This window comes from Propithecus coquereli, unplaced genomic scaffold (assembly GCF_000956105.1).
Source record: "Propithecus coquereli isolate 6110/MARCELLA unplaced genomic scaffold, Pcoq_1.0 Scaffold2, whole genome shotgun sequence".
In the NCBI taxonomy this organism is placed as follows: domain Eukaryota; kingdom Metazoa; phylum Chordata; class Mammalia; order Primates; family Indriidae; genus Propithecus; species Propithecus coquereli.
The window spans coordinates 16,715,191-16,739,669 of record NW_012144966.1 but is presented as its reverse complement, the minus strand read 5'-3'; the positions used below and the strand labels follow the sequence as shown (position 1 = coordinate 16,739,669).

Genomic DNA, 24,479 nt, shown 5'->3' with positions numbered 1-24,479 from the left:
TTTGAGGCTGCAGTGAGCTATGATGACGCCACTGCACTCTAGCCTGGGCTACAGACCAAGACCTTGTCTCAAAAAAAAAAAAAAAAAAGTTAACATTGTCTTTTCTTTTTTCAATATACTTGTTTCTTCCTGGGAAATCTCACCTATTTTTTATAGTTTCAAAGATCACCATGTGTGTTGATGTTACCACATCTCTACCTGCGCCTAACATCACTTTCTTGAAGCTGTTGATCCATACAAGCAACTGCCCAGTGTTTTCTTTTTTTTTTTTATTTCAGCATATTATGGGGGTACAGATGTTTAGGTTACGTGTGTTACCCTTGGTGTTTTCTTTACTTAGCAGTTCCAAACCTGAGTTCATCATGATTCTCCATTGCCCTCAGGCCTAGCGGTGCTCCTCCTCCTCCTGCTATTGGGTATCCTATGAGCATCTTCATCTACACTGGTTAGTGAACCTACACTACTCATTCTCCCCCAGCGCTCTTCCAACCAGCAGCCAAGTTCTACTGACTCTTCTTCCAAGTATTTTCTCACGTCCATTCTCGCCTTTTGGCATTGCTATCTCCCATCCAAGTACTAACCAAGCACAGCCCTCCTTAGCTTCTGAGATCGGATGAGATCAAACACGTTCAGGGTGCTATGGCCACAGACAGGTATTGGTATCTCTACCTTTAGTCTTTTCCTCTTGATCCAGTCTATTTTGTCAGCCAAATGGTCTCTCTAAATCAGATCTTTTAATGATCCCCATTTATGTCAAATACTTTGACTCCACATGACTTTAATAAAAAATCCAAGTTCCCTTTTATGGTATTCGAGGCTCTCCTTTCTGCATCCCATTCACCTCCTGGAGTATCCCATACCTACCGTGGTCAGCAGTTCCTCAAATGCATTGGAGTTTCTTACCTTGATGCCTTTGCTCTTGCTATTCCCAGGGCTCAAAACATGCTTTTCCTTTTTTTATTGGAGTGGAAGGGTACAGATAACTCTTAACTCATCCATCAAGATTTGGACCCCTCCTTCACTTGGTTTTCTCTGAGCCTCATAGCACCTATAGCACATTTGTCATGACTCACAACATAAAATCCCACTATTTTTCTTTTGTCTCTCTGTCCTTCATATTCTGAGCTATGTAAGAAAGTAGGATCCATATCTTTGTCCTCTATTTCCTCAGTTCCTAATGCAATGTCTAATACATAGTAGGTGTTCAATAAATGTGCAATAAGTGATGGATAAATAGGGTGGCATTTGTTAATATTCATACCTAAAAGAATTAATCCTAATATTTGACTTAGTCATATGTTTCAGATATATGTAGAAAGGGATTTTCTAAGTGCTTTTAGTTGATCAAAGTATTATAACTTGTACACATGGAAGCGGCATCTTAGAACAACTGTCATCCAGGCTGCCGAAGTTCAGACATTTTAAACTACTGCTGAGCAATGTTAAAGATTGGTTAGTCAATGTCCCCTTTCCTGCCACCCCCCCCAACTTTTTTTGGTTATAATTTTTACTCATATACACAATTTAAGTTTTACAGAAATATATTAGAAAATACATTGCTTACCATTTAATGATTTTAAATATGAACAAAATGGCTTACTGAGCCACAGGTAAACATTGATGCTGCTTTAAGTTGATAGCCTTATAAATCATGCACCATGCTTGAGTAAAATCAGTCACCTCCTTCAAAGCTTATATGGGACGGACAGACACATTTCACATGCTGAGTAGTAGAGTTAAAATACCACCTCCTCCCCACATCCAGGAAGAACGTTTTTAGCACATTTATCTGTTTACTTTCAGGGTTGTCTGTAGTCCTACGATTGAATAAATGTAAATGCAACTAAAACTTGCTAGATTAAATGAAATGCCATGTAGTGATTTTAAAATCTCTCTTTTTCAGAGTACTAAATAAATTTGGCATCATTAGCCTTATGAGGATCAGCATGCTCACCGGTAACAATTAGGCACTTATTTTTAAAATGTCACCCTTTTTAATTCTCTCTCCCTCTTTTAAGCCTCATCATTATGCAGGTGACATTTCTTCAGGGCAGGCTTACTTTAGGAAGGATATGTTAATTGCACCTAAATCCTTTTCCAACAGATAGTTTTTGAAGATCTACCCAGGTGTTAGTATATTTACTTATTAACACTACTCTTCTGATAAACAATTGATAGAAACTCCATGCTTTTACATTAAACAGATAGAGGTATTTCAGAAATAATAATATCTGAGACAACTATAATGTAGATTAAATAATTATTCAAGGAAAGAAAATTCTTGAACCAAAATTACCGTTTATTGACTCCTTCAAACATTTTTTGAGTATACTCTTTGAGTTCCTAGGATAGATAAAGAAATGGATTGAATAGTGTCCCTACTCTCAAGAAATTTATTTTCATTTAAGAAAGAGAGAGACATCAGCATATGGACATCCACAGATCCTCAGCTAGATGTATACGCTGTCTTATCTAATCTTCACAATAGATTTATGAGGTGGGTACTACTATTCCCATTTTTCGGATCAAAAAAGATTTTATTCAATGAAAGGGCAAGTTAATTTTCTTCAAGTTAATTCTATTAGCAAATTTCAGAAGTGGAATTTGACCCTGATCTGTTTGTGTCTTCTACATCATAATTAGCCTAATCGTTATTTAACAAAATTAAATAATAGAATTATGAGTAAGGTACATGGAGCACAGAGAAGGGAGTAGTTAATTTTTTTTTCAGATCCATTTATAAACAGGAATTGAGAAGATTAAGTGTCCAAAGCAGGTGACTATAAAGGAAGGCCTAATTGATGGTGTTACTAGATGGCCCTGAGCATTTCCATGGGTCCTTGTGATTGGTGGGTTTAGCAAAGTGTTGTATATGTCAGTGTCTCATACCTAAATCATCTCCACTGCCATTTCCAGTTTGATTTCTGCTATCTATAAGGGAACATATAGAATAGACTTTTTTGTTTGTCCTTGATTCAAAATTCTATCCTCTGTGTAGAATTAGTTTCAGAAGGAAGATACAAATAAATGCTGTGGAAAACTTGTAAACCCTGCTGATACCCTCTATTGTGGCTGTTTGACACCTCGATCTGTTGTCTGTTATTTGTTTGTTTTCTCTCAAGGCCTTGGGGAATTCATATTTCCATCCTCCAGTCCTGATGCGGTATTCAATAAGTAAACAAAGTATGTAGGTATACCTACGTACATATTCAATACCTACATATTCAATACCTACATGGCAACTGTAGGTATTGAATAAATGTTTGTTAAATAAATGAATGAATGAACGAATAATCTGGTGGTGTACACCAATAGTAGCATGGATGACGAAATGTAGTGAAACCTTCAGGTTGGGTAATCAATGTACATAGTCTTCCTACCGAAATGTAATCAAGTTTCAAAGGCTAAAACTACCTACTCTAAATTAAAGAAACCATTAAACTTCTTCTGAACAAATAAAGCAATTATTTCCTGCTCTATATTTGTAGGTTGTGATAATGCATTTTAAATAAAGCCCGTTGAGTGTGTTTTTATTTGTTATTTTTCTTGGTTTTAACACTCTATTGTGTGCAAAGGCCCCTTAGAAAACTGAAAATGAAAGTCTCCTCTTACTGATTTTGTCATTTTCCATTTGTCAAACATTGATTTTCTCCCCCCTTGTGCATCTAATGGAGGTTGAAATTAGTGTTCTTTTTTTTTTGTTGATGTTTACTTCTTCTTTGTACACCATCATCATCATTCATCAAGCTGCCAGTGAGCTCTGGGGAGAGTGCTGGAGAGTTAACTAATGCTCTGAAGTCCTCACAAGGAATATTTTGAATAGATTTTTGCTACAGCTTTGGCTCTTGCCTTTAGAATTCCTTTCTAGGAAAGATTTCAAACAGAGGAAACAGTCCCCAGAAAATAATATTTTTTTTAAGAGAAAAAATAACCAAAACTACTCCTTTCAGCTTTTGGATAATTTAAGATCTCTTGGAGATTCAAAAGAAAATATTCAGAAGTAGTATTAAGGAATCTGTTTATCTTCTACAAAAATATCTACGAACTTAAGGTGCCATATACACGGTCAGTTTGTTCCTCCTCTTGTGATGTTGGAGGACATGTTCTGTGCAGCCCTCAATGGGACTCATGAGGAGGATGTCACCATGGCAGCAGTTGGAAAGGAACCATCCTCCCGGTTAGCTGGGGAAGGGGTAAAGGGGTAGTGCTTATGAGACTTGGGTATGTGCCTGTGAAAACATAAATTTTTCTTTCTTTCTTAGATTGATTGGGTTGACTATGAAATTCCCTCAACACTGAGAATAAATTCAGGAGAAGATAATTTCTCCTAAGGGTAAGAATGCTAGTTTTTGAGGTAGGGCATTACATTTGATCATGAGAAATGGGTCACGATGAATTTGAAAGTAAAGAATGAAAAGAAGATAGGCCAGTAGATATCATAATCATTAGAAAGCAAAAGAAAACAAAACAACTGTAGAGCTGTTCTACATGTTTGTGATTTGCACGTGTCTGTGAGGTGTGTGGCTTCCTCTCTGTGGTTTGGCTCTCTTGATGGAGATCTTGATAGCTCGTTGCTTTCTCATTCCTTTATGGCACTATCTGAGAGTATATTTTGTGATGGTGGAAGTCTTCTGTGTTGTCTGATGTGATAGCTGCTAACCACATGTGGTTGTTGAGTGCTGGAAATATGGATAGTGTGGCTGAGAAACCTGAATTTTTAATGTAATTTAATTGTAATTAATTGAAATTTAAATTTGAATAGGCATATATGCCTAGTAGCCACCATATTGGACAGTGCAGTGATTCTGTACTGATTAAAAGGGTCACGACAGGCCGGGCGTGGTGGCTCACGTCTGTAATCCTAGCACTCTGGGAGGCCGAGACGGGAGGATCGCTCAAGGTCAGGAGTTCAAGACCAGCCTGAGTAAGAGCGAGACCCCGTCTCTACTATACATAGAAAGAAATTAGCCAAACAACTAAAAATAGAAAAAATTAGCCAGGCATGGTGGCGCATGCCTATAGTCCCAGCTACTCCTGGAAGCTGAGGCAGGAGGATTACTGAGCCCAGGAGTTAGAGGTTGCTGTGAACTGGGCTGACACCATGGCACTCTAGCCCAGGCAACAGAGCAAGACTCTGTCTCAAAAAAAAGAAAAAAAAGGCTCATGACAGCTTTGTTTGTTAAGTTAAGTTTTCCCAAAGTGTCTAGATCTGTCACCTTGGACTTGATTTCTGTGCTATATGCAGGCACTGTGCTTGGTGCAGACTATACAATTGATAAACTAGATATAGTCTGTTTTCTAAAATCTTACAGCCTAATACTTTCTCACAACACTGTGCTGTTTCCTAAGAAGGTTGAATAGTCCAGGGAAGGGGTCTAATGAATGAAATAATACCTGTCTTATTTAAAAAAATATTGACGTGAATGGCGGACTGTAATATGATAGAAAACAATTGTCTCACAGACTGTTTGAGGCTTGATTACTGAGGAATATATATTAAATTGTTTCTTCCTTTTGCATGGATAATTTATACATCTTTAAAAACATTATTTGGGTAAAAGATGTGTGTGGCTTCAACATTTCAGACTTGGCACTATCTTTGTATCCTCAAATATTGTCAAATTCTGAAAAACTCACCAACCTGAACCAGGATGATTTTGAAGTCAAGGCATGGGTTTAAATCCTGGCTCTGCTACTGTCTAGCTTTATGCCATGAACAAATCATCTACCCTGTCCAAACCTCATTTTCCTTACTTATAAATGGGGCTAATAACATCTTTTTCATAATGTTATTGAAAGAATTAAGTGAAGTGTTATAAATAACTTAGCTAGAATCGTAACGGTAGCTAACATTTAATAGTCCCTCACTATGCACCAGACATGGCTGTAGAAACTTCACTGGCCTCCATTCATTTAATCTTCCTATCAACATTATGAAGGTACTGTTGTTATTCCCATTTTAAAGATGAGGAGACTGAGGCACAGGGAGATGCATATTCTCCAACATGTAGTGAACACTCAGTGGTTGTTTTGTTGCTATTGGTTTTTTTTTATCATTATTACCGATAGTTTTCTGTAGTTATCCATGCAGAGATAGCCAAACATTAAATAAAAAAATATTGCTAGCTTATTTTTTTCATAGGCTGATTCACTATCATTCATTTGACAGTTTCTGCTTTTCCCAAATCCCACTTACTATTATATCTCCTCCTCTTATAAACTGGAGTCTGGGCTGGACAAAAAGGATATCACAAAGGTAGATGATATCACACATAGTGTCTGTGATAAGCCAGTAGGGTGTGTTGCCTGGTGTTTGATATGGAAAGACGAGGCGCAGCGGGATAAGCCAGCAGTTCCAGTTGTAGGCAAGGGTGATGAGAAGGAGCCACAGGAGATAGAGTCGATCTAGAAAAAGAGCAACTGGAGTGATCCAAATGGCACGAAATGAGCATGAAAAGAATTCTCTTGCTTAGTTTGGTAAAGATGGGGCATCATCCTCTGGAGAGAAGAAATTTGCTCTACTCCATTAAACATTCAACACAATTCTGCCTCTAGAGTGGGGGGCATCCGGCTTTACAAGAGATGTTAAGTGATCTTGTCAACTTTTCCAACAGTGCAGGGTTTCCTTTTAGTCTTCTAGAGAAGTGGCCATTCTGAGTCTGTCCCATGGGTAACTGCGCTATTTGGATCAAGAAAGGGGACACTCAAGAAAAGTCAGAGGGACACTGCTCAGGCTTCACTGCAGCAGCAGGTGGTTAAGCTGCAGGAAGGGGTATGGCGCTGAGTGAGGAGGGCAGAGAATCAGCCCATTAAGGCAGCCAATGTCCCTTCACACATGGCCTCCTTCTGCCATGGAGGCCACAGGAGGGGATTTGTTCAATTAGAATAATCAACAATGCGATGCATGGAAGAAGACACACTTTATAATGATTTTTTTTTCTATTTTTTGGTGTCAGTGTACATATTGGTGAGCACTTTGGGGCCTTCTTTTCAAAGATAATTAGGAGCAAGACAGGCTCCAGACTTCCTTTTAAATATAGGCAGGTGGCCAGGTGTGGTGGCTCACGCCTGTAATCCTAGCACTCTGGGAGGATCGCTGGCGGTCTGGAGTTCGAGACCAGCCTCAGCAAGAGCGAGACCCTGTCTCTGCTAAAAACAGAAAGAAATTAGCTGGACAACTAAAAATATATGGAAAAAATTAGCCGGGTATGGTGGCGCATGCCTGTAGTCCCAGCTACTTGGGAGGCTGAGGCAGGAGGATTGCTTGAGCCCAGGAGTTTGAGGTTGCTGTGAGGTAGGCTGATGTCATGGCACTCTAGCCCGGGCAACAGAGTGAGACTCTGTCTCAAACAAAACAAACAAACAAACAAAAAAACAAAAGAAAACTAACTATAGGCAGGACTATTTTAGCTCTCATTTTCACCAGAAAGGGACAAATGACCCTTTGCAGATTATATAATTTCAATTCTGCTTTCTAGATAGATTCAGAATATGGGCTAGGAAAAACAGCAGCTATCTATGACTTTGGATCACAGGGGTTCTTAAAATAGCCAGTCCTCCCACAGGGATAGTCCGCCCTTTGATAGTACCTGAGTAGGAATCTATACTTTCTGGAAGTTTAATTCGCTTTAGGTACTCTGTCAGAGGCATCTTCTGGAATTTGCAACACAACATGCTGTAGTATTGTTCTTTTGTTAGCTTAGCATTGCTTTCTTGTGTTGATGATACAGCTATGGGCTTTGCTTCACAGGAAAAAAAAAGATGAAATAACTTTAAAAGGTTAAATTAACTTAATGAGCAAAAACTTTGGATTTCTTAAAGTGAGAACATTTGAGAATCCCTCTCAATATAGACAGATGAGGTAAAACCTTCATGACATTTAGATTAGTGACATTTATTTCACTTTATAAATAAATTGAAATATATAAAAATAGTTTTTATATGTATATAAAACAAAACATCATGTCATACACCTTAAATATATATAGTAAAAATAAAATAAAACCTTAACATTTATGAAAATATACAAGCAATGAAAACACTGGAATTTGGAAATGCATAACATGGTTCAAGCTCACTAATAAGGTGTCAAATAGAATATTTTAAATACAATCTTGGTTTTCACATATTTCAGAGCATAAATACAGTCAGGGCTTTGGATTTACCCAGATTAAAGACATTAGAAATGTGTATCATTCCACAGGGTTTAGATTGGTGATTCTTTGTCCTCACACATATCCTTCAAGCTATAGGTAAATAAAGCTCAAAATATTCTTTTCAGCATATCTTTATCAAACTATGATGTGTATGATTTATTGTGGCTTCTTCTACTTAAATAGAAACTGTTATACAATACATAGATTATTTTGAAATCCTACCTTCTCTCACACAGAACTACAAGGAAACTTTCAACTCCATCCCACGTAATTATCAATTTGATTTGTGTTTATCTGTTCCTAAACAACCCAACTTTCTTCTATTCTTTTTCTATACATGTATAAATATTTTACATAGATGTAATCATAGCATATATCCCTTTTGTGCTCTACTTTATTGCACTTATTATTTTTTTATAAACATTTTTGTCATTATTAGGGATGTTGATAGTTGTCCCTCCGCTTATGTGATTGGTTTGTGGATGTCCTTTGCTCTGTTGGATGCTCAGGTAGTATTCTTGTATTTTTATAATACTCACTTTGTATATTATGGGTATTCTTAATATTTACCATAAAACTTACTATAGTAGATATGGTGGGTGGCTCATGCATATACTCTAGGCCAGGAGGTCACCTGCAGTGGGCTCCTTGTGTCTCCACTGGAGGGTTTTCTCGAGCAAGTTTACCTAAAGTGCTGAGGAGTTAGCAATAGGCCACAGCACCAACCGACTTCCTCCTTTTCCATTAGGATAATTCTTCGGTGTGATCCACACCATTTCTGAGCTGGGGCAAGCCCCAGTAGCCACAGCGATGACCCTCTTATTAATGCATCTTTACTGTCTCACTCCCTTCTCTGTCTTTCCACTTTCACCTTTCTGGATCACTTTCAGAATAAACTATTTGTACCCAAATCACTGTCTCAGGGTCTGCTTTGGGGGGAGCCCAAACTGAAACATTTGCAAAATACATTTCCCCCCATAACTTCCTTCTTCCCAGTACTTGGAGGGACTGATGCTTACCAGCTTGCGGGCTGGCTTCGGGTGAGGATATATCTCCCTCTACCAACTTTCTCTTGTAGACGAGTGTTCTTTGACGCATTCTTCTCACCAGGTTGCGTAGCTGGGCATCAGCATACTCATTTATAACAGGGGCTCCAAGCGGTTTGCTTTTGGGGCTAAATAAGGAAAAAAATAGTGATAGAGAGAGGAGATACATATAGGAGAGGGATTAAGTCTTTTCACCTTCCTTATATATTCAGTTACTAACTGTCCCTTTTTACAGTTGAATAGAACAATTCAAACATTAACTTTAGTGGAAATAGTGATGGCAGAATACAGATTTGTCATGGAAAAATTAGAATCCACAAAAACAAATGGTCATTCTTGACCATATTGGGTCTTGATGACTGTGATTCTGTCATTACACTGTGTCACTAGGAGTAAAGCTGTAGCTGGCAGGGCAGGCAGGAATCTAAGATGGCCTCAACATTTCCTTCCCCTTGGAATGCATGCCTGGCATACTCCTGGGATCAAAGAAGATGGTGGGTTTTACTCCCAGGATTACTTCATGTTATATGGCATAGTTGACTTTAAGATGGGGAGACTATACAGGGCCTGATCTAATCACAGGGACCTTTTAAAAGCAGAGAGTTTCTCCAGCTGCTGACAGAGCAAGGAGTCAGAGATTTGAAGCATGAAGGGGATTTTACCTGAGAGAAATCCTCCATTGCCGACTTTGAAGGAGAAGGAAACCACCTGATAAAAATTGCAAGGGGCTTCTAAGAGGCTGAGCGTGATCTCTTGTTAGCTGATCACAAGAACACAGGGACCTTAGTCCTACAACCACAAGGAACTGAGTTTTGCCAATAACATGAATGAACTTGGAAGTAGGTTCTTCTCCACAGCCTCCCAGTGAGAACCTGATCTGGCGCAGCTGACACCTTGATTTCAACCATGTGAGACTTTAAGCAGAGAACCCGGCCACACCCACCCAGACTTCTGATCCACGGACCTGCGAGCTAATAAATAGATGTTGTTTTAAGCCATTAAATTTGTAGTAATTCGTTATGCAACAATAGACAAATAATAGAGCTGGTGTGTTTTAATGAACTTCCCTTATGAGAAAATATACAGACTAGTACAGAGTGCAGAGTATAAATTAGTATACTTCATTTAGATTTGCATTTCCTCACAGATTTCTCTCAGAGCTGTCCCTCTCTGTCTTCCTTCTGATGTCTGCCATGGGATCTATATGGGCCTGTGTAGGCTGAATTCATCCTTATTTCTGCACATTTCTATCTGCCCATTCCATCTCACTTCCAAACTGGAGCCCGTGAGTCCAAAATGAATTTCTTTGTATGAGTACATTCAATTCAAGGTGTTTGTAGGACCTTAGGTGATAGGACCTAGTTTGTGATACACAGGAGACATTGAGAAATATAGTCTGGCAATGCGAACTTGGTGGTCATCAGTGTATATGAAATATATGAAGAGACATATGCGTATGACATCATCATAGACTGTAAAGTTTTCAAGTCTGAGAATTATGACTTTTCTTTATACTCCACAAGTCCTAGCACAAGGTAGGTTTTTAATAAATGCTTATTGAATAAATAAACCTGCTACTTCTAACTTTTTGTTTGACCTTATTTAATGTGCCTCGGTGTTTTAAAAAAAATCTATAAAAAGCAAAGTTGAGGGTTGGTGGATCATTAACTATAAAGTCAGATAATCAAACTGTCAAAATGTCTAATACAAATCCCAAGACCAAAGGAGGATATTTTTTCTTTTCCTGAATTATATATAAGCCCTAACTGACCATACAGTTGCCATTTAATCACACCAGTTTGTATTGTGCAAACCTACCTCATGGTTAAAATGCTGAAAATCATATTAAAAAGAATGCCAGCATTTCAAATACATATCTGTATTTTAAATACAATGCATTTTTATTTTCGTGCCAACTGGAGCATGAATATGTCAGCCTATTTTATCTTCTTTTTTTCCAGCTTTTTTTTCTAGAATCCTTTCCTTTCTTCTCCTCTGCTTGTATACACACAGAAGCTATGAATGTATTTTTATTTAGGTAATTTTGTGACTGAGCAGAAAAAGGCAAATATAGATGAAGAAACATATATCATGAGATAAAAAACAGAAGAGCATAGAAGAGGGAAACAGTGGCTATGCTGTATATAGCTATGCTTCATTTGAGCTATATTTGATATGTCTCATTCACATTAATAATTGTATGCTTTTTAAAAAATTATTCTTTCATCATTACTCCATGATGTAAAAATATTTTACAAATTTTCATAAACATGGAAGGAAAGTCTTATTAGATAGTCATCTTTTATTGAGAAGAATGAGACTTTTAAAATTTGTTTATGTACCTATATGGAAGAACAAAAGATTACTTATTGGTAGAATGAAATTTTGTGACATTTTTTTGGTAAAGGTACAGAGAAAATTAATTTTTTAAAAAAAATTTGATGGAAAAGAAGAGAATTATAATAGCATTCCTAATTTCTTTAAATTCAATCCAAGGAATAGGCAAAAAAAAAAAAAATCATATAATTGACAAGTGTGGTCGTAGAAGTTTTTGCCCTCCAGGGCAATGTATCATAGAAAGACTGGGATGGATGAGAAGTAGGTCTTGTTTTTCCTCCCATAAGGTGGGGAAAAAAATGTCCACTGTGAAAGGGGAGATAGGAAAGAAATACTTGTGTTCTGCAGTTGTACTCAAGAAGTTTTAAGGAAGAGAATATATATAAGATGTGACTCTTGAAATTGTTTTTTTTTTAAAACTATCTGTGTTTGTTAGGACTCTTAGAAAGTTTTCATGTACACCCCAGGAAAACATATTCTCTACTTTAAGATTGCTGCTTTAATATAACATGAAGTGATAACCAATTTTGATGATCATCATAAAATGGTTGGGTGGTGCTCAGGGATGAATTCACAGAGGAGGTGATATCTGAGTTAAATCATGAAAGATGAACAATACTTTGATAATATTAAGGAAGGTGTTCAAAGCAAAGGAAACAGCCTTAGGAAGTGTGTGTTAGTTGCTGTGTTACGGAATAAGATAAATATATTTTAACATAGGAGCCCAAATGACGCTTAATTTGGCTTGAAAGGTCAGTTGATATTAATGGAAACCATAGCAGAATTCTAAGCAGAAAAGGGACATGATTAGCTATGCTTTAGAAAAATCACTGAAAAAAGAAAGAAGATAATTAGTTGGGGTAAGGAGGAAGTCTAACTTGAGAGAGTAAAGTTAAAATATGTGAGTTAATGTAACAGTATCAAGTAACAGTATGAAATTCCAACTTTGGTCATTGTAATACGTTGAATAATATTTGCCAAAATTTATGTCCACCTGGAACCTCAGAATGTGATCTTATTTGAAAATACATTATTCCATTACAGATGTAATTATTTATTTTAAGGTCATACTAGAGTAGGAGGGCTCTTAATCCAATGACTGGAATCTTTTTTTTTTTTTTTTTTTGAGACAGAGTCTCACTCTGTTGCCTGGGCTAGAGTGCTGTGGCATCAGCCCAGCTCATGGCAACCTCAAACTCCTGAGCTCAAGCAATCCTTCTGCATCAGCCTCCCAAGTAGCTGGGACTACAGGCATGCGCCACCATGCCCGGCTAATTTTTTTCTATATATTTTTAGTTGTCCAGCCAATTTCTTTCTATTTTTTAGCAGAGACGGGGTCTCGCTCTTGCTCAGGCTGGTCTCAAACTCCTGACCTTGAGCTATCCACCCGCCTCGGCCTCCCAGAGTGCTAGGATTACAGGCGTGAGCCACCGCGCCCGGCCATGACTAGAATCTTTGTAAGAAGGCCAGGTGAAGACACAGAGGAGACACAGGTAGAATGCCATATGATAAGACTCAGAGATTGGAGCAATATATCTTCCAGGCAGGAAACACCAAAGATTGTTGGCAACCACCAGAAGCTAGGAGAGAGGCGTGGAACAGACTCTTCCTCGGCTCTTTCGGAAGGACCAACCTTGATTTCAGGTTTCTAGCATCTAGAACTGTGAAAGAATAAATATTTGTTGCTTTAAGCCATTCGGTTTGTGGTAGTTTGCTATGGCAGTCCTGGGAAACTAATAGAGTTAGCAAAATGGATAATTGAAATACCACAGGAGTAACTCAGATGGAGGCATAAGCTGTAAGAGAAATATAAATACATCCAGTTTAGTAGATGTTAAACTAGAGGTGTAAATTAAGAATCAAGCTCTCTTTACATCAGTACAGCAGGCAGTTGAGAACTGGGGGCTCGAAATCAGAAGGGAGGATAGATCTGGAGATATTGAACTAGGTAGGGATCATCTGTCTAGAGGAGACGGTGGGAGTTATGCAGGGGATGAGATTACTGTTAGAGCCTGCATAGAACAAGAAAAGATTGGGAGGTCACAACCCTGGAATTTGCTGACATTTAAGAAATAGCATAAGAAAAGGAACTGAGAAATAGCAATTAGAGTGGTAGGTCTAAGAGAGAAAAATGTCACAAAAGTCAGTGAATGTAAGAGTTTGAAAAAAGGAGGTCAGTGGAGTGTCATGCTGCACTCAAAGTGAGTAGGATGAGGGCTAGAGGAGGACTTTAATTTCAGCAAGTTAAAATTTCACTGGTTATCTTTAAGAACACTGGTTAGGAAAATGTGTAATGCCATCACATTTTGTCAGTTTCTCCCCATTTGTCTTAACAAGTATTTTGTAAAAAAGGTATGTAGAATCTACATTTGTTCTCTAAATAATATTTTGGATTTCCATTCACTATTTTCTTTTGCAAACTTTGCTAGATTCCCCTTAATTCTTAATTAAGTATTAATTCATTTTTCAGTGACTTAACTCATTTTTCAAAAATCCCAATTGGTTAAAGTTCTATTAAACTTGCTAATTCTATCTTTAATAACAGACTGGATTAGACAAAGAATATTATATTCAAATTTGGGAAGTTTTGTGGGGAGGGAGAAGCAGTCCCTTTTCTTTTGCTGTGTTTAGGCAATAATTAATGATAAACACAGACAGCTGCCTTCAAAAGTTATTAATACATTTGAAGAAAATATCTGCTAAATTTCTAAATTTCTAAATGAAAATAATTAAAAATAGCACAAATATATGATTTTTCTCAAAGTATGTGGCATGTACCAGAAAGCCCATAATTTTTAGGCAAATTTGGGAGAGTATGGTTATAACTCAGCCGAGTCTCATTTCACTCCCCTTTCTTACATTCACCCCTAAATGCTGTGAAGATTTTGAGTTGTTTATCACATTTCACTTGTGCATATGGTATTGTTTGTACACATTAGTTTGTACATATGGTAATGTACATATGGATATTATGATGCACAATTTCTTAATATAAATTATTCTTGATCTGTCTAGAACATGCTACAGTGCATTTATGGCTCTAAAGCTTGTTTGTACACCTTCTGTTGGCAGTCTACTCTCTAGAGTATTTCTTCTGTTAATCTGTTAAGTATTGGAGGTTGTGTCCATGATGTTTATTTTTACTGTTAGTGAATCACATTCTAATGGCCCATAAATGTAGTGGTACATAATCCTGTCAAAAGTTAGGCAACTATTTTATAGTTAAAGTAACAAAAAAGTTATAAAAATATGACCATATAGATTGTATCCATAAGACATATATGTACACATACATGCATGTGTGTACATGTGTGTACACACACACTAACACACATAACTGATGGCCACCCTTCCCAAACCTTACCCCAACTGGAAAAAGAATGAATAAATGTATCAATATAAACATAAAATAATCATGATACTACTACATTTCATTTCAATAAGCATTTTAAATTCCCTAACAGTTTCGGATATTTTTTTGAGAGTAAGTAAGCAACAAGTAGGTTGACTATATTTTTACCATTTTTTTCTGTAGAGTATCAGCCTGAAAGAGTCAAAGAATATGTTCACTATGTCCCTGAAAATTGGAGTCTTGGGGAAGTTCTGAGGTTTATTTTGAACATCTCCTTTATTTATTCAATGGATATTTATCGTGTACCTAATTTGCATTATAAAAGATAATATGTTCTGTATTCACTTTGAAGATTCTTTAGTTGATATTTCTCTTTCATTTTGCGTACACCCTTATTTTACATACATTAGTTCTTACTTATTAGCTTATTCTAAGTAAATTGATGTTTTATATGTTTAGAAACTGTTTTATTAGAACGTGTTATGGACTGAATTTTGTCCCCCCCAGGACTGATATGTTGAAGGCCTATCTTCCAATGTAACTGTATTTGGAGATAGGGCCTGTAGGGAGGTAATTAAGGTTAGATGAAGTCATAAGGGTGGGTCCTAATCCAACAGGACTGGGGTTCTTATAAGGAGAGGAATAGATACCAGGAGCATTTTCTCTCTGTGCACGCACAGAGGAAAGGCCATGTGAAAACACAGCAAGAAGGTGGACATCTACAAGCCAAGAAAAGAGGCTTCGCCAGAAACAAATCCTGACGATACCTTGATCTTGGGCTTCTGGCTTCCCAAACTGTGAGAAAATAAATTTCTGCTGTTTAAGCCACATAGTCTGTGGTATTTTGTTATGGCAGCCTGAGTGGACTAATCTGGAATACACATATCTAGAAAAAAAGGGGTAAAGCTATTTTAAGAAGCAGATAGAAAATTAGATCAAGATATTAGGCTGAATGCCATAAATCCCTAGACATGACAGAAAAAATCTTTAAAAAATCTATAATGCTCGAAAACAAGACATTGCTACCAGTTAACCAGGAAGTTTGAGAAGTTTCTGAAAGATAGAAGGCACATGGGTTCATATGTTAACTCATTTAATGCTTAACAAACTGTGAAGCGCTCCAGAACAGTGTTTTCATTATTATTATTAATGAAGAAAACCACTGCCCAGAATACTCACAGAAGTTTGTTTCAAAGTGTAAGTGTTCTGGGACTGTTTTACCCTTAGAGGGAGTGGATACAAGGGGCCCAAAGGGCCCATTGTCAACCATTAGGATGATTACACAGGGAACCACATTTGAAGCAGGGAAGCAGGTTGCCCTTCCTTGAGGGCATTGAGTGGATGGAGGCAGAAGCAGCTGCCTCTAGGCAATGAGAGGAGATTTGGACAGGTGAAGCAGAGCTATACCCCAAGTGGATGGCAGAAATGAGAACGAGAATGGCAGGAGTCACACTTTCTTTTTCTTTCTAAGATTATGCACCCTTTCTTTTTGCTTGAGGGAAGGGTAAAAAGCCCTAATTTTTCTGGAATGCTAGCTGTGTCAATATCACACATGATTCTCACAAAACTCAATGAGATGAGCTTCATTAGGTCCCTTTCAGATGAACTAACTGAAGCCCAGTTTATTTGACTGAAAAGCCATACATGCATATAGGTGGTTGAAGGTTATAAACAAATTATTATTATTATTATTATTATTATGAGACAGGATTTTCCTTTGTTGTCCAGGCTAGAGTGCAGTGGTGTTACAGCTCACTGCAACTTCAAATTTCTGGACCCAACTGATACTCTTGCCTCATTTTCCCAAATAGCTGAGACTCCAGGCAAGTGCCACCATGCCTGGCTAATTTTTCTTATTTATTTTTATTTTTTTGTAGAGAGGGGAGCTCACTATATTGCCCAGGCTGGTCTTGAACTCCTGGCCTCAAGCAATCCTCCCACCTCCCAAAGTGCTAGGATTATAGGCATGAGCCACTGCAACTGACCCTGTTATAAACAAATTATAACAAAACTAACAGGAGAGAAAAATGAAAATAATTAAAATTTAATGTTTGTTTGAGCTTTAAAGAATGAGCATTTTGATTTTAAGAAGCCAAACTAGCTTCATAATGAATATCTTCTCTTAAAAAGTAGAGAACATTCATAGTACATGGAACACAGCTAAATGAGAATATAGTTATTTGGATTTTGTTTTAGCAAGATGTGCTGATAGGTGGATTTGTTAATATTTAAACTGGATGACACTAACTTAACCTTAGTTTGCTTATATGTAAAGTAAAACTGATATTTTACAGAGGAGAATAATATGCTAAAGTATGGGAAAACACTTTGGAATCTTTAAGAGGAAAATGTAGAAATCAAAAACACCATATGGTACTATAACATAAATTTCCAAGGCTTTTCAGAGGGACAGGCTACTCTCCTAATGAACATTGTCATCAAATTTTACGGTCAAAATTACTCACCATGTCTTGTGCAAATAATTTGTATAGTCTGTCACATACTGTATTACACTGAATATTCAATTCAAATACCCTAGTTTCTGAAGGGCATGGCAGCACATAGCTATAAAACTTACTCATAAATCATAAGGGCATGGTTGAGGGAGCTCACTATTTGATCTATTTGTAGTCGGTACAGATCTTGGATGTGCATCACAGATTTTCATGTAAATCAGGGATATCAATAGTCATATAAATTTGCATTTGCAACTTGATTCCTCTTAGTGAATGTGACAGAATCACCTTATCGGCCACAAGCAAACTGCAAAAGCAATGTAAAAGAGATTACATCCTTAAAGCATTGCAGACACCCTATGGATCTGTTCTTTTTAATTTGATATTTGAGAAGAAGAGGTAATTTTCAGCAGAATTGTGTATAAATCCTTTTGGAAACTAAAATTTATATTTGGCTTTCTAGCAATAACCTGAGCTCAGGGTGTTCTGCAATTGATAAGAGGCTGGGATTATCAAGATTCCTGCCATGCTATCTGTAGTACTAAGTTCTTAAACTTAGGTGATAAGATATTTGTCATTAAATGTGAGTATGATGACGTTGGAAGCAAAATATCATGGCACCAAAACTGGAGATAGTTATGTTGCTGTTATACTCATGAACATTAGATATTTATATTTGCTTGTGTGCAGGCGAAATTCAAGTTTTGTAGTGCCAGGAACTTACATAATTTTTTGGCTTCTTTTAAAGAAAAAGGATAGAAAATTATAAATCCTAATTTCAACACAGGGTCTTCAGGGAGGGACTCTGAAACTTAAGCTTTATTAACTTCACAGTAAAGTCATCTCTGCAAATTTTAAAGATATGTTCAAGACAGCTCAATGTTTAAAAATCCACCACCCATAGCTACCACCTCACACTCACTAGGATGGCTTTAATAAGAAAAATGGACAATGAGCCTTGGCAAAGTTGTGGAGTAATTGAAACCTTTGTACTTCCTACATTGCTGGGCATATAAGATGGTTCAGCCATTGAACTGTGGCAAACTGGTGGTTCTTCTAAAAGCTAATTGTAGAATGTCCGTAATAGTACTATTCCCAGTGCCGAAAGTTGGATACCACCCAAGTATTTATGATTGGATAAATGGATAAACAAGTTGTAGTATATACACACAATGGAATATTATTTGGCTATATAAAAGAGTGAAGTACTTATATACACTACAACATGGATGAACCTTGAAAACATTATGCTAAGTAAAGGAAGCCTGGCACAAAAGGTCATATATTGTGTGATTCCATTTATATGAAATATCCAGAATAGATAAGTCCATGGAGACAGAATGCAGATTGGTGGACACTGGGAGCTGGGAGGAGCAGAGAATGGGGAGAAACTTTTTAATGGTAAAATATTTAATTTTAGAGTGATGAAAACTTTTTGGAATTAGATGGAGGTGGTGGTTGCACAACATTGTAAATGTGCTAAATAAATGCTACTGAATTGTTCACTTTAAAATGGTTAATTTTATGTTATATGAATTTCCCCTCGATCAATTATTTAAAAAAATCCACCACCATTCATTAACTCAGTAAACATTTATTGATGTATTAAGCCTTTGACCTTGCCCCGAAGGAGCATAGACAGCATAGTGTAGGACAACAGTACATTGCAGTGGACTAAGTTCTAAGGAGAAGCAATCAAGGGTTCATAGAGTGCCTGTTATGCAATAGGTATCCAAACATGCTAAGAAGATAAGTCACATTACTTGCTCTTAAATAATTTAGTGTCAGAATGAAAAACCTATGTGTGTTAACACAATTACAGAATTGTGTGACATTCACAATGAGTGATAATAAAGGAATTGTCAGTCGACCTTCTAAAAGCAAATGGGGCTTGGGATTATTGTGAAGGGTAGATGGGTTGAAGTAATGAAGGGTACTGTGGGGGCAAGAGGGTGAACCGAAGCATGGAGATATGAAGGAGTTGGGATGTCATGGGAGGGAAAGAGAGAACCAGGAGGGAAATATTTTGGGTGGTATTTGTCTTCTCATTCTCTCAACTGGGAAGATTTTTATTGTGAACTCAAAGTAAGATTCTACTCTATAAATTTCATACGTTGATCCTCAATTTGTTCTCTAATACTACACAGCATGAATCTAACCCTTCTTTCATACCATAGACAAAAATTATCTGCTGACAATCATCATTTCCCTCCCATCATGAAGCTTAATTTTCCAGGGTACCATGTTACTGAGGATCTATTCATGTGGTATGACACTGAGAGCCCTTCATTATCATTGCGGGTCCCTTTCTCTGGAAGCACTCTATTTTGTCAGAGGACCTTTGAAACAGTGATGCCAAGTAGCAAACAGAATACTTCAGACCTATTTTGATTAACACAAATAAGTATGGTCTATGTGTTCTGTATTTGTATTATTATTTATTTTTATTTGTTTCAGATTAGTTAAGTCCCAAAATTGGCTTATATTGAGTCACTTTCCTTAACTAAGTTTCCTACCTCTTTCTAACGTGGCTCTCCTTCAGTTTATAGTCAAGTGATTGAATATTTTAAAATTCTTTTTGGAACTCTACTTATCTCTCTGGTAAATTTTGAACAATATTTAAAGTTGCATTTTTCATGAATATCATAATAACCCCATAAATGAAGTTGCTCAGATATGATTATCCTCTTTTTCAGATGAGGAAACTGAGGTTGTAGCCCATTAAAAGATTTTTCCAAATTTGCAAGGACAGTAAGTGAAAGAGTAGGGAATAGAGTCAAGCTCCTTAGTTTCATTTGTTTGAATCCATTATTCTAATCTACTATTTTAATCCTATCACAAATATGTTGGCTATCTTATCATATTTTGTTTTATTTATGGATTTGGGACTTGTGTCACCTGTGACTTTACTCTGGTCCTGACAAAAATATTGAGCTGCACCGTATAAAATACAGAGTCTATAGTTGTATTTTTAGAGGTCAGGCTAATACTGGTTCATTTATTAAAATTCAGTAGGTACATTTGTTCAGCTACCTACGAATTCACTGAACATACTTCTACATTGGTGTAAAAAGACATTATAAGAGATTTTCAAATTCTTTTCTAAAATAAAGTTAATTGGACTTGTTTTAGCAAAACTCATTTTTTATCTAAGTACCACCATTTTATTATGCTCAAAAAATTGTTTTTAACAATTCATTCTATCTAGTGTTCTGCCGGGTATCAACATAATGTTGTATGATCTATAGTTTTCATATTCTACACCATGTTCCTCTTTGAAAAATAATTCATTTGCTCATTTTTATACAGCAGATTCAAATCATTTGCAAATGGAGTTTCTTCTAAATGTCATTTGTTATTTAGATGTTCCTTGGAAACCAGATACAAATATCATTTTCATCAAAGCAAAATGACACTTCTGAAGCTACTTGTGTGTGAGCATTATGATTTTATAGTCTAGGGTAAGTAATTCTCTTTAATGAGTGGAATAGAAAGCATATTTCAAGCCTGTACTTGGTGGAGGCTATCTCTAGGGCACGGACGTCTTTATGCAAAGACAGAGAAGACAATTGCCTGTGGAGTTTGAGTCCTTGTTCCATTCCCTCCCCAGCACTCTCCACGTTTGATGAAATTGGTAGAATTTCTTCATAGAGGAAAAGTTTTTCTTTCCACAGTTAGAATTAGGCTTAACTTGCTTTTTGGAGAGGTAACATGTAATTTGTGTTAGATGTAAATTACCAAGATTGTTTTATTTCCTGAAGCTCATTCAGATGATGGGGGTGGGGCGGTGGTGGTTAGTGGGAAGGGGTAGGGTGTTAGCAAGAGAAGATATTAAGAAGTTGGGATTTTCAATGTGAGGGAGATGAAGAAGTTGAAAATAAGTAAGTAAAGCACAAAAAGGATGAAGTCAAGGGCCCCTGTGAGTCACGATGATAGATTTTGACTATTTCACAGTTCAACACTGGATCACTTTAGACCACAGCAAGTTTACAGTTAAGGCAATGAAGACAGTTTGTCAGTGAAAGTATTTCCCTCTTTTCTCATACTTCTTTTCCTCTCTTGTACTTTCTCATTCTGGATTCTTCTCCCTGCCACTCCCACCTCCACACTGGCCCTGCCTTATTTATTGTGGGCCTTGGTATTACAGACTCCTTAAAGGCAGAAAATGAGTCTGAGGCTCTCTCATCTATTTGGGTGTCTATTTATTGTGCCAGGTGCTGGGGTTATTTTTTTCAGCTAATATCAGAGTTTTTTACAATTAGTAATCAATGATCGAGGAGGTGATTTTTTGGGTACACCTTTATGTTTTGAAAGTTAGTGAAGTGGAATACTCCCACAACTTGATTTTTCTCCTGAAAGCATGTTTTTAAGTTCCTCATAATTTAAACCTCTCTATTGTACCTTAGTGTCATGTTGGAAATTATAGCAGAATTTAAAAATCACCTTCATTATTATCTTATATTGCTATAATGATTAATAATTTAAATATAAGTAAATTGCCCCTAATTTTACAAATAAATAACAGACATATAATAAAGACCACTGAATGTCAATATATTGCATATGAGTACCGTTTCCAATGAGTCATTCATTAGTACTTATGGATTCTTTTTGAACATTACACGTTATGCCGACCTATGACCAATAATGTCCTGACATCCACAATAATCAATGAAAGGAAAAACTGCTGAAAGCTGTCAAGTCTTTCATTGTCTGAAAACTGAAGTTAGTTTGGATAGAAGTTTAATTTCCCATATTTTCAATCTCGTGTTAGATCCCTTTTGCTAAATTTATAGGGTTGTCATAGTATTTTATTTGAACAACTCTCATGATCTTCTAATCTCAGCAGGTGGTGAATCCTTTAATCTTTCTTCTCAGTCTCTCTAAGAGGAGAGTCAGTTGGAACCAAAAATGCAGTTTATCCCCTTTCCTACTTTCCTTCCTCTTTCCTGTCCCTCCTCTTCACTCCTCCCCATCTTTTAATCTCTTTCATTCTTTCTTCTCTTGCTTTCAATCTGAATCGAGCCAAATAAAATGGCAAGACCCCCACAAAATTTTAATATGTTCAATTTCTTATTTTAGTAATACAAAGACACTTAATTTCTATCCTTTTTTTTTTTTTTTTGCAACTTCAAAGAAAGGAGGTCTGGGCATTTCCCAAATTAATTACTACGGAATAAGAGCAACATTGGATGAAAAGCGATATTTTTTACAGGTTTCTGTCACTCAACTAATACATACATCTGAAGCTCTTTGTGCTTTTGCCTTCTGTTTGTCAGTGGTTAACTCAGTTCTGTCTGGGGCACTTGTATGACATCTTAGAAATTATTAAAGTATATTGCCTGCCATCTTCAAACGCTTCATATACTCAGCATCATTTATTAAACATATGGAAATTTACCACTAGGAAATTTCCATGAATGAATATTTTCAGCTAGTTATACTTAAATGGTAGTTACGGTAAACATTCCTGAAATTTTTCTTAGAGTAGGACTTCTTTCTCTAATGTTACTTTCTATTTATAAAAGTTCTCTTAGTTACAATTAACAAGATTCAATTGTTTACATTCTAACACCTCCATCCCCTTCCTCCACCTCCAATACTCTCAGGTTATGGTATGAATCAAAACCAGTGGACCAAATGTGGATGGACTGGTGGACTAAAAGGAAGGGGTGTTTTTGAATAATTTCCAATCTTGATTATTAGCTTCTGGATAATAATCCTGTTAAATATAGCTTAAAATATAAATGATATTGCAAAATTGAATCCTAGCTCTACTAAAATCCTTGCCTCCTTAGCCCAGAATGAATGCTTCCTTTTTTTATACTTTTGTAATGTGTGAAAATGAACTTTGTATTTTCTATTTTAATAGCCATGAGCTCATGATTCTCCCAATTAAACTTTATGCACATACTCTCTATCCCTCTCTTCTTTTACATTCCAGATGTTGCTTGGCTGTAGAAAAATCTCTTTGGCAAGCAGAAGGACAGAGAGTGCAGACTGAAACTTTCAATTTTTAAGTCTAAAATGGAAAAATATGTCAACATTAGTAATATTACAGAATTCATGAAATTTAATTTCTTCCAGTGTTGAAGTATTTTCTGAAATACATATGGGGCTCTAACACTAACAATAACACATAATTTTTGTGAATTCGGGCATAGAGACAAGCTTTGGAGGAAATCTCAGAAGTCTCCTTATCCAATTCCACGTAAGCAAGAATCCTCTCTACATGATATCTGGATCGATAATTACCCAGTCTTTGAATACAGGCCCTCTGTGAACTGCTTGAGATAATTTAAAAGATTAGAAGAACAGAAACATCACAACGTAATAATGCATTATTTAAAGCATAACTCTGTTACTGGAAAATCCCTATTATACTATCTTGTGGTAGATTTTATTTTTAAAAATTATTCAATAGATAATCACGTGGAAATACTCGCAGTATTTTTGTACTCTTTTGTTATGACTTTTACCATTAAAAAGCTTAAAAATTATTTGTTAATTGTTAAACATGAGTAGCCATTATTGAGAAGTTGGAAAATAAAGAAAAGGTAAAGGAAGAGAAAAATATGACTTTTAGGTCATTATTCAAAGAAAGTCATTGCTAACATTTTGGTGCATATTCTTTAAGCCTTTGTTCTAGGTATAGGTTTGAAAACATATTGGAGATTAGATGATATGTACAACTCTGTATCTCCTTTTTGCTATTAACAATCTAACATGTGTTTGTTATTAGAATTTCTTTGTAAATATTTTAGTGGTTGTGTAATAAGCAGATTTAATGTATATACTATAAAATGCTTCTTTACCTTTTTTCATATAATGGCACACTGGACGGTGACTATCATTAAGACAATATGAAGTGAAAAGATGAAGGTACCTGAGGCCAGAGGCAACTGTCCTGGGGCTCTGGCTGCACAGACAGGTCTTATGAGCATCTTCGAGGGCTCAGAAGATCAATGACTCTAATCCATTCTGTAATGCGGCAGAATCCACCAGTGGGACAGTTCCTCTTAAGGCTCTACTTTGTTCAATCATTGGGCATTTAAGATGCATACACATTTTGTATTATTATAAATAATTATTATTCCACATACAGTAGTTTACCGCCTAACACAGTTTTTGA

At 36.5% G+C, this 24,479-nt stretch overlaps 1 protein-coding gene across 1 annotated transcript in view; it reads right to left on the bottom strand.

The window, feature by feature from the left end:
• The window catches only part of CNGB3 (cyclic nucleotide gated channel beta 3), a 168,624-nt gene that overhangs the window by 95,477 nt on the left and 48,668 nt on the right, over positions 1 to 24,479 (bottom strand). The window contains 3 exon segments of the mRNA XM_012643595.1: positions 6,197 to 6,405; positions 7,590 to 7,742; positions 9,176 to 9,330. Coding sequence (XP_012499049.1) covers positions 6,197 to 6,405; positions 7,590 to 7,742; positions 9,176 to 9,330 — 517 coding nt within the window.